We start from the raw sequence: 11,871 nt of genomic DNA on the forward strand, positions 1-11,871 counted from the left end.
TTTTAAATCAAGAAGGGAGACGACAATTTTTGATCAGTTTTGTTTCTGAGAGGGACTGAAACCTAAAAATCTGCGAAATTCTAGCCCATTCTCGCCCTCCCGCGTGAGACATGGCAGAGGAAGGAATCGAAGAACTTGTCAGAAGAATCATTCGAGCAGCACAAGGAGTTAACACATCTCGAACACATCTCGAACGTGTCAACACCTGACGAAGAACTGAGGCGGCGATTTAAGAACGAGATAGGCTCGACCAGAAAGAAAGCAGAACAGGCTCTCGTAGAAGCGCTGGTGAAATATCACCACAGGCGCGCAGAACGATTAACAATAAATCTCGCAGGAATACTGTAAGGAATAATATAGGAATACTAAGCAGACGTCTCACCAGAAAACGCAATCACCGGATAAAAAGAAAACTGTCAACAAAGATGGCAATGTAAATTGAAGACCAAGATTAGCGAAGTCGATGTATTGTTAGAGCAAATGAGATCACAAGTGTGTGCGAATAAACAATTATAAAGTGAATCTTACTCTTGTCTCTTATAAGACTCCTTAGAAGTAAGGGGAAAAGGGAAAGCAAACCGCAGAGATAACAAAGCGGCCAAAAACCGCAAAAGAAAAGGGTGGAGAAAAATCAAAGACAAAAAGCGCTTTTTTAACGCCATTGAGTCACGCAAACAGTATATCAAAAACCTGTCAAATGAACAACTGACAGATAAGCAAATTACTCTACTATCGCGTGGTCTAAAGTTTATCCCTACACCCGTGACAAAAGAAAATCTTATCAGGTGCCAGCTTCTCGCGGATTTCAATCAATTTGCGAGACGAATACGACTACAATATATTTTTCACGGGGAAGAAAACGAACCTCATCCTTTCCACGTGAAGTCGGACTGGGAACCACCAGTCCAGCTATCTGTAGCTCTGGAGACCTTCCCGGAGAGGAGGTAAAATTAGAGCTCGCAAGTATTGAATTTGACAAGCCAAAAGATAATATATGTACGGGAGAGCGCCAAGCTCTCAAAGAGTTATCGCGCAACAAAAGCTTTACACCAGTGTATTGATGAGCAGACAGGACAAACTAAACGAAGGTCAGGTTCTGCTTGATGATTTAAATAACTACCGACCTCTATACAAACCAGTGGTTGAAACTACAACCAAAAAAGCTCAACAACTTATTAAAACACTGCTCTCAGAAGGCCACATTGATAAAACGACGGCTAAATGGCTCTCCCTTACGCCCGATCCTCCGCCAATCACCGTGTTTTACACACTTACTAAAATCCACAAACCGACACCTGTTGGAAGACCTATTATATCAGGGTGTTCCGGACCTACAGAACGGATCTCAGCATTTGTTGACCACCTTATTCAGCCAATAGCACAACTACAACCTTCGTATCTTAAAGATACGACAGACTTTATTAACTTCATCAAGAGGATTAAACTGCCTAAAAGTGCCATACATGTTTCAATGGACGTCACAAGCCTATACAAAAAAAAAAAAAAACACAACGAGAGGGTATTACCACTGTATGCCTTGCATACGAAGAATTTCACCAAGGAAACCCTCCAGTCCCTACCAGGTTTTTAAGCGAAATGCTTAGTCTGATACTACTAGAAAACTCGTTCCAATTTAACGAGAAAGATTATCTTCAAACCCATGGAACAGCCATGGGCACGAAAATGGCCGTAGCCTTTGCTAACATCTTCATGGCCAAAATAGAAAAAGAAATACTCATACAGAGCAGAACAACTCCCATCCCACAATCAAATTCACACACGGCTGAAATATCAGAAACAGAGACTGCATTCTTGGACACGAAAGGTACAAAGGTGTCAGATTCAACAAGGATTCTATCCTTGACGTGCGAACACACTTCAAGCCTACAGAAACATTCCAATACACCAATTTGTATTCGTGTCACCCACCAGGCGTCACAAAAGGCTTCATCAAAGGAGAAGCTTTAAGGCTTCTAAGAACAAATTCCTCTGAAATCACTTTTGAAGAGAACATGAGGAATTTTTCAACACGCCTCAAGAAGAGAGATTAACCATCCAGCTACAACTGTAGAAAAACATCTCTCAGAGGTCATTTTCGCAGACAGAAAGAAAGCACTAGAACAGAGAAACAAAAATGCAAGTAAGAAAATACTACCCATTGTAACGCAATACCACCCTGCGTTGCCCAACCTCAAGAACATACTCAAGGGGAAATGGCACCTTATACAGAACCAACCATATCTCAGAGACATCTTTAAGGAACCTCCCCTCATTTCATATCACAAAGGAAAATCCCTAAAAGACACTCAAGTAAGAGCTAAACTATAAAGGTTTTAAGACCAATCTATTTGCGAGCTGCAGGAGTCGTGCAGGCCCGTCAACACTTCCAACTTGTGTGCTCGGTTTCAGTCCCTCTCGGAAACAAAACTGATCAAAAATTGTCGTCTCCCTTCTTGATTTAAAAAACATGCATCTTGATTTAGAAAACGTGTCTCTTGATACATGACATGAAACACGTGGGAATTGAAATTAAATTCTACAATCTTGACACATTCAACAAGCAAATTGATGTTAATTTTATCGATCTTGATAGTGAATTGGTGGATTTGAATTATAAAGTTACATCTTCGATATTTTGTCACTTTTGGCGTAGCATACCCCTGGCAAATATATGAGATCACGCGTCGTGAGTGACAGCACGATGCCTTGAACACCAGTCTGATAGTCTGCCTGTGTTCACATCAGTCACGTTCATTCACTCTCTCTCTGAAACCAGAATTACCAGGCTAAGCGAGGTGAGTTTTCATCTCTTCAAGATTGCTTCTTGGTTGGTTTCTTTAACATTAATCGTTTTGGGAATCGACTTATGGTTATGTCCCACACTTTCGTTTGTAAAAAGCGATCGCACCAGGCTCGCACCGATCGCACCAGGTGCAAACGGATTGCGCCGGAGGCGATTCGTTTGTTGGTCGATTTGATGTGTCGTACGGGCGCTTTCCATTTAGATGAAAAATGCGGAATTTCGGTGGGAACAAAACTGGATTTTCCGATGGGTAAAAAGTTGTTCCATTTGATCGTAAACTCCGGTACGGCGTTATCCGACGGGACACCAAGATGGCTGCCGAGTTGGTAACAACTGGGATTGGTTTCAAGTACAAGAAACGTGTAAATGGAACAAGAAATTCGGTTCGGAACGTTCCAACCGGGAAAACGGGCCTACCTTTAGAGATTTTCCTCTTTTTCCTGAAATTTTCCGGTGGGACGAACCGAGGAAACGTTTAGTAAATGGAAAGCACTCGCAGTCATATTTCGAAAGAAAAAAATTGCCGCATTTTCAGATAGGGTTCTTCGTGCTGTTGTTGTTTTACCTGTACAGACTGTCGCTTTAGCTGTATGACTGTCAGCACGTCCGATACCAAGGTAATACAATGGCGAATTCGAGACTGCCACACCCTGGTTTCAAAATTTGAGACCGAGACTACAAAGCGTTTTTATCATTTCCTAGCCCGAGATACTTCTAAAAATACGAGCCCGAGACTCTTTTGTCTTGTTTCACTGCCTTAATTAATCTATACTAGCTCAGTTCAATAAGCTGTATCCATGAACTCAAAAAATTTCGACTTCTGAAGACCAAACCGAAAGAAAAAGCGACAAACCCGAGACTCCGAGATCCGCTGGCAAAAAATCTCGAGACTCCGAGACGCAACAAACGCTTTCGAGATTTCGACATCGCGCCAAAGTTTTTCAAGACGTTTACCGAGGTAGCATACTATACCCCTGATACCGCACTCTGATTACTGTGATACAAGAAAAATAGAAGATGGGGGTAACGGCGCATGTTATATCATACATTGGTAATATTTGAGGCTGAAGCTACCAGCCCAGTTTTCTTAAATTTAAATCAATTTTTTCTTTTATTTCATAAGAGCGTTTAAATATTTGCATAATCACCATAGCGTGACATTCTTGGAAAAACAGGAAGTTGATGATATAATGATGGGACTTCCCTATCTGCCTATCAAAAAAAAAGTCATCAAACTTCTCTTGTTTTCAAGTTGTATGTCTAATGCTAAACGTAACTAAGGGACGGACCATTAGAAATAACCGGAGGGTCCTGTTTGTTGCAAGATTTTATTTTTTAAGCCCACTTGTCTGCAGGAATTTTTTCCCACACATTTCTTCTTTTGTAACTAATCGTGAAAAACATGGAGGCAATGCGTTTTTCACACAAATGTCAAGGAAAAATAACAAGCACTTAAAGAAGAGCCACAAAGAGAGGTGATGAAATCCTCTGAAGTTGTGAAGGCAATTTTGACTACCCATACAGTGTAGTTTTGTTTAGATATCTTAAAAAGACAAAGACTTGGTTCAATTTTATATCCCCCACCGGGTAAAAGATTACAGCGTCTAAAGTGGTTGTTTAGATTTATCCAGATTTATAGAAATTAATTGAGTAAATTTGATTTAGGGAAAATATTAGCGAGTGGTACTGCCCGCAAATGTGTCTCGATCATTTCGATGCAAACATTTAAACGTTTTTTAACAAAACAGGAGAACAGTAATAACCTAACTTCACATTGTGAAGATTGGTAACGTCCCCTGCCTTTGGCAGTAACTAGTGGCATTCTAGTAACTTAAGCACAGGAATAATCCAGATGGTTGGTCTGAATCCCTTTCGGTGGCTGTTTCTCAGCAGAGGACTGTTGCTTCGGCTGAGGAAGACTTCCGTCATAAGCAGTGGCATCAACACCCATAGCTACAGTAGCTAAAACAATTACACTTCCAGCCCTAATGTTGTTCGTTCTGCTGGTTTTTGCTTTGCTGTGGTTTGCGTACGAATATGAACCTAGTATATGGCCTCGCTCAAGTGGATAGAGCACCCGCCCTGTATTTGGGAGGTCAAAGGTTCGAATCCTGTCGGGGACTCAGATTTTTTTCTTTGTCCCACGCTCGTGACATGCTGATCATTATTTTCATTTTCACAAAATCTTTTGAAATGGTTAATGAATATGTTGATTTTAATGAAAATAAACATAAAATTCGTCGAAAAAGTAAATATTACAGAAAATATCGTATCGAGAATATTCTTAATTCATTATATCAAAAAAATTAATGAAATTAGTTATAACAAAAGACAAAAAAAAGTATGACATATTTAATAAAATTGATTGATGAAGTGTTACCTCTAGTTAATCAAGGCGGAAGAAGGGTGTTTAGCAGAGTATCAACTATATATTAAGAAAATTATTTGGGATGCTAGGATTGCAATATGAGAGAATAAAAACAACAACTTCTATGAAAACACTGAAGTATTATAATCAACGGTGGAATAATATTTATGGGTTAATTAAGACTCAGTTAACGATGATATTCACAAAATTATCAACAAGTAACCAGTTGTGAGATTCTCGGGCGGCATGAAGTCTAAACGTTTATATACAAAGGTATTTTCCCTTTGAATGAGTCACAAATTAAAGTTTATCATTAAGTTTACTCTAAAAGTTTACTCGGGTGTGAATCACGGTTTGTCATACTGCTTTTCAAAACTATCAACCACTGGACACAGATCAATAATTCAGAATATTTGAGTTTGATTGAATGTTTGAGTCAATTGAGTTTGATTGAATTCTGCGCCTCTTATAGACGCTCTTAAATCGACTAACACTTTTTCAGATGTTGTGTGAACAAATTTACACATTTCGATTTTTTTCTTACAGTCCTTGATTTCACTAAATGTTTTAAGTAATAAACCAGCACCCGAAATAGTCCTTAATATAACAGAATTTAATGTAAATCCACCGGCTACTGTGCCAGCCCAAGCATGTTGAGCTTATATTTACGGTTAAATTTAATCGCTTGAAATATTTGTAAGCCTGTTTGTAAGACCAGAATTTTTTTAAATAATTTGTATATAATCGTTTTATTTCTGATCGCGTTTCTTTGTTGATATTTGAAATGATGATTTATAGTTAATGATATACTAGGACATGTCACTCCTAATTTAATTTCTTTTATCGTAATATTATTATATAGAATTATTTTTTTTACAACCATTCAATAAAAATATTTTATTAGAAGCTTGCTCGTGTATTTTTAAATATTCATGAATAAAGTGAGTTATTTGTTTTTCAAAGTCATAATTTAACATTTTTGGTCCATTTATATCCAAAGGAACAAGCATGTTCATTTTCGTTTTATCAATCTCATAAGCTTGATGAGCGTCATATACTTCCCTATCAACATGATCAGGCAATTATTCCATCTACTCCATAAGCAACAATATACACTTTATCTTTAAAATCAGCAGGGTATGAGTCCATGTCACTCCCCTGGTGTTCGTAATGCACAGTTTAATAAATATAAACAGGCGCACTACCACTTGTCCGTTTGAAATAAACTAATATGTCTTTGCGTAATATAATAATTTTCGTGTATTGTGTTGATATAGGTTATATTGATACTTTTTGTGTGTTATAACCTTCAATGGCACATACCTGTCCCAGTAAATGTAATAAATGTTTAAGTCTTTATTATAAATTTTTATCATGATAGTATATTCATCATTGGTTATTGAACGGAGCATTGTAAGCCAAGTCTCCAGATGTTGCTGTTATCTGGGCTTTTGATTGGTGATAGGTTCAAGCATTTTTTATCCCAATAATGAGGACAAATATTTAGAATCATCAATGTTTCAAACATTACAGCCATATTCTGTAGACCATTCATTAACATCATTCATGAGATACTGAAACACATTTTTAACAGTATGACTTGGCTTTATTTAATATTTGTCTTTTTAATTTGATCATCAAGATATTTTTTGTTAGGGACGGACCATTAGAAAACTTATGGGGGGGGGACGAAGTACAAAAAAAATATTTGCGCAAGGGAAAATTAAATGAAAAAATTCATGCACGCCAATTAATCTCAAAAAATATTCATGCTATGGCCTAAAAAAAGTTCATACAAGGAATTTGATGACGAAAAAAAATTCCTGCGGCTCGAAAATTCCCTTCCCCCCCCATAACCTTTCTAATGGTCTGTCCCTTATAGCTTCATCACCTGTAACAGGATGAAGTGACAAACCAGTTATTCGATTATCATCCATATCTAATGAGCTCACCATTAGTGAAGTTCCATCTGTTTTAACATAATGGGATAATTAATTTTCAACAAATTGTTTATTTACTACATCCGTTGAATTTTGTGGATCATTTAAGCCACTCATTCTATGATTATCCATTTGTAAATTCCCGCTATTTTTAAACTCTCGTTTAGTTTTAAAAATCTCTACATTGATTATATCACTATCCAATCCATTTATTTCATAATTGAATAATACTTTTTGTTTACGGTCAAAATTTTGATGATGATCTCGAATACTGTAGGGTTTAATAGACCTCAGATACTCAGTGTCAACCACAACATCGTTGACCGTAAAACCTTGATTCAGATTGAAAACTTCCTCCTCTAACATCCTAATCATTATTTACATCTGAGTCCAATAGATGGTTTTCACAGTGACGTCATCAAATTGTAAAGTCAAAATAGCGAGGTTTTACGAATCTCTTATTTACACTAGGTTGAAGATAAACAAAAAGTAAATCTTTGTACAAGTTTCCATTCCCGTAGCATGTTTCATTTCGAAAATACAGCAATTTGAACTTCCGAGTTTTCACAGTGCGTGACACCAAAATGGGAATGCTGTCTCGTTGAAAAAACGTCTCTCCTCTTGATTTTCAGCAGTATAACCAGTTTAAGTATTAGAAGATATGTTTTTGCCCACGTCTGCTTAAGTTCTCGAGTGAAAAGAAAGAGCTTTTATAGAAAAAGTGAACTCCAGATGTTTTAGTTGATTTCCAGCGGCCATGTTGGTGCACCAAAACGGTACACCAATATGGCGTCTCCATACAAAATTCTACAAAGGTGCGTGAAACGTTTCGGCAAATAACTCAGAAACTGTGGGCCACAAAGACCTGAGACTTTGGCAAATTGTTTATCTATTAGTCTTTTGTAACATTTCATTTTCTTGGCTTCTTCCACTGGACGGTTTCCAATTTAATTAATTTATTTTTTTGGTGTTGCGTGACAGTGAAAACAATCTCTCTTCTATCTTTTATTGGCAATGTATTGTTTCTCCGAAAGAGAAACATTTGTAGAGTATTGGCAGTTATTGATTAAGTGATTTGAGGGCGGCGCTCTTTCGATTAAATGTAATAGAATATTGTTTTCGATTTTCGAACGAGCGGCGCGGTGCTTATTTTTGTCCGACTTCAATTGAGGGTGGTGCTCTTTCGAGTATACGGTTTGTATTGTATATGACGGGTTTATTACATTTGTGGTTAATTATCACATTTGTGGCTTCAACATCGTTTCTTAATTCATGTCATCTTCCTGATCGCTGTTCTGCTCCGTGCCTCTGCCATATTGGATCTCGCATCTGGGCATCAAAGTGCATTCTGGTCTATGGCACACCTAGGCAGCTGCCAGCTGCACAATTTGTTTTTTTACTATGGAACTCATAGGCCATATTCACTTTTTTTCCCTTGTATTTTATATTCCTTGTTGTGTGACTCAGGAAAAAATAATAACAGAAAAGAAATAAGAATTAAAATTTAAACGTTAGTATTAATAAAACTAAAAATTATTGGAACAAATAACTTATTTTTCCGTTATCCTACAGCTTTTTCCTATGGCACATATGGGGCACCATACCATACACCACTGTGTCACAACACCTCATTGGAGTTCCATTTCGTAGCATTCTTTGCTTTCTTCTTTACACATGCACTCATTAGAAATGTCTCAGCGAGGCGTCAGACTTATTAACTGTTTTGTGGTTTCCATTCTTTTCTCAGATGCAGGGACAATATCCACCCCAACCCGGCTATCCCGGCATGCCTCCACAGTTTCCTTCTGTGCCATCAGCCCATCTAGAAAGCCATGGACAAAGGCAGAACTGTCCAAACGGGCAAAGTATGTAACTTAAACATGATATTTTACTCGTTTAACGGAGACTATATTCACTATAGTCTCCGTTAGTCTTAGTTTAAAAACTTACTAACTCCGTAACAGTTTAAAAACTGACTCCTGGAGCAACCTTATTACCTTGAGCTGTCCAAAACTGTGTACTCTTTTGCCTGTCAACTCAGTGCGTCAACAAAAATTGAAAGTATAAAGGTCGATGAAGCTTATTACACTGGGCGACACACAGACTCGCTGCAAATAAGTCGAGTCTAATCAATATTGCTCAACAGCAAAGAGCTTTGGAGGAATCTGGTCAATAGAGCATTTTTTTAATTGATTTAACCGCCTTCGAATGTCGTGACAAAATGGCGCGTTTTGACCTCAAGGGTCGCTTTTGTTTGGCGTTCAAACATTTTCCCTGCAGGATTGCCCAAAACTTTTATTGCATTTATTTGAAGAAGACACCTTGCTCTTTCTAGCGGTAGGTAAGTTATGGCTCAAAGCCGTATACCAAGTAGTGATTTTTGTGTCTGAAATTTGCTAATTTTATCTCTGTCAAAAATCGGTAAAATAAGTAAAATTATTTAAAATCCGAAAAATATTAGATTTGCTGTCGAGTAGGAAAATTGTACATCGAAACTATTGGTTAAGTTTTGTTCTTTCTATTAAGACTTTCAGAAGCAGAGTTTGTTACTTCTTTAATTTCAAACGATTTTTAAGTAATATATGGTCTTGAGCCTGTGAAAACTGATCTGAGAGCCTCCGAACCGACTCGGTCGCCGTACACGTAAAATAAAAATCCAATCGAACTAACAGTTATTTTTCTAGAAATAGTTTACCTAGACCTATATTCTGACAAAGTTTGGGGATTTTCGATTTTTTCATTTTGCACACCCCCAGGCGATATTTACGGACGGCCGCTCTTAAGTATTCATTGTCATCTGCAAATTCTATTTGGTCAGAGGCCCAGTCTCATCTACCCAAGAACATTTACAATTTTACCATCCGCTACATCAACAACACCCTCCCTACAGGTAAGAATATGTCAAGGTGGGGATTATCACAAAGTCCTGATTGCTCCTTTTGCCTTAATCCTGAATCACTCCCTCATGTTGTCGCTGGTTGTCAACAGTACCTTGATCACTTTACCTGGAGACACGACTCATTCCTTAACTTCATTGCCAAGTCACTTCAACCTGTAATTGATGTTCACTCCTCACTCTATGCAGATGTTAATGGTTTTCTGAATCCCTCAATAATAACTGCTGAATATTATCGTCCAGATCTTCTTTTCCTAATGCAGTCCAAGTGCCTATAATTATGTTCTAGAATTAATAGTTGGTTTCGAGTCTAACCTTAACAACAATGCAGTGCAGTGCGTAAAAAAGAAAAATATCTGAACTTGATCAACGAAATGAGTAGAAATTAAAGATGTGTGAAATTTGTAAATCTCTCCATGAGCTCCCTTGGCGTTTTCTCCGATGAATGCTCCACGTTCTTAGACATGATGAATGACATTGGCATTGACAAAAAGCAGCAACTTTCTATAATCAAGAAAATGATAAATATAGCCATTAGAGCAACTTATGTTTACATAAGCTCGGATTCCTTTGTTCTTTTCGGGGGGAATATATTACATAACCCCGGAATCAACTGTCTGAAAAGCTGGGTGCGGCTTTGATTGTTTGAAGGGAAGAGCGGGGCTAATGAACAGCTAATTAAAATGCGAGGGAATTATGTATTAATATGCGAGGGGGATAAGTGACTTATCCCCTTGCATATTAATACATATTACATCTTTTGTTCTAGAAATAGGAATTGGGACAGCCCCGACTTAATGCAATTTTGATTTCTTTTCTTTTCCTTTCTTTTTCTTTTTTTCTTTTTTTGTTTTGTTTTGTTTTGTTTTTAATATTCCAATCTCAAGCAGCATTTGTAAATTACCTATACGTAGCGAGATTTACAATTGTACATTCAAAAACACAAATAAAGTTTCCATTATTATTATTATATTAGTAGTCATGTAGTAGCAGCAGCAGCAGTAGTAGTAGTAGTAGTGATAGCGGTGGTACGTTTTGTGTAATTTTATTTGTCTTTGTTTTATCCATAGTTATTACCCACTGGAACCCGAACGACCCAAAAAGCCACGTGCTTGGCGGCTTTTACTACAACAATGCAGGCGGACTCACAGTCCCATTTACTGGACGCTACTACGTCTACGCCCAGCTCTTCTTTGTCCATCAGCCATCTCCGTCAAAAAACCGCGTGTTGGTCATGGCAGGCAACAGAGTTCTTCTCATGATCAACAAGGATTTACCAGGAGGTCCAATTGAAGAGACCGGAAGTGCTGGAGGAGTGTTTTTATTGCATGCGGGAGAGCAGATCTCCCTAAAGCCTGATCGGAATGATACCAGTATGTGGTTCCATCCAGAGCATTGCTATTTTGGAGCATACATGGTCTCTGCTTAATTAAGCTTAATATCTCAAACCAATGTTTAGGCTTCAACTTTGAAGTTAAAATTAGCGAATTTTGTTTTGAATACTGACAGTGTAGTTAGGACAAGTAAATATAAACAATATGTTTTCGTTGAATTAAAAAAAGATGCTAACGTTATATGAACTTTTGAATGGATTTTTATCCAGGGAATATGCTTGGGATAGTCTTGTCTGCTTCTTTATCCTGCGCAATTAAAAACTGAGAACCATTCTTCGTAGTTATTCGATGGATTACTTAATTGGTTCCAGTTTTAGTCTAAGTTTAAGTCTTCTTTGGTCGAACACAAAGCGGGAGACTCGGCCGAGTGAAACACTTCGCGGGGTCAGATTTGTGTGCGTTCGTTGCTAGGCTCGGAACATTTGAAACCGAGATGGTCACCTGTAACGCAAAGCTGATGCTCAATCAAT

General features: G+C 37.8%; 1 protein-coding gene across 1 annotated transcript; it reads left to right on the top strand.

The window, feature by feature from the left end:
* The first annotated feature begins 2,678 nt into the window (after window positions 1-2,678).
* LOC140942508 (lymphotoxin-alpha-like) lies at window positions 2,679-11,583 on the top strand. Its single transcript, XM_073391421.1, has 3 exons — window positions 2,679-2,795; window positions 8,859-8,976; window positions 11,078-11,583. Exons 2-3 carry the CDS (start codon window positions 8,859-8,861, stop codon window positions 11,434-11,436), a joined length of 477 nt encoding a protein of 158 aa, XP_073247522.1. The 5' UTR covers window positions 2,679-2,795; the 3' UTR covers window positions 11,437-11,583.
* Window positions 11,584-11,871: the final 288 nt, after the last annotated feature.

The sequence above is a fragment of the Porites lutea genome, chromosome 7 (assembly GCF_958299795.1).
Source record: "Porites lutea chromosome 7, jaPorLute2.1, whole genome shotgun sequence".
Classification (NCBI taxonomy): Eukaryota; Metazoa; Cnidaria; class Anthozoa; order Scleractinia; family Poritidae; genus Porites; species Porites lutea.

What these genes read in the sequence shown, in the direction of transcription:
- LOC140942508 (XM_073391421.1), top strand. Translation starts at nt 8,859, where the DNA reads ATGCAGGGACAATATCCACCCCAACCCGGCTATCCCGGCATGCCTCCA. An exon ending in GAACTGTCCAAACGGGCAAA is followed by an intron (nt 8,977 to 11,077) that starts GTATGTAACTTA and finishes TTTTATCCATAG; the next exon opens with TTATTACCCACTGGAACCCG.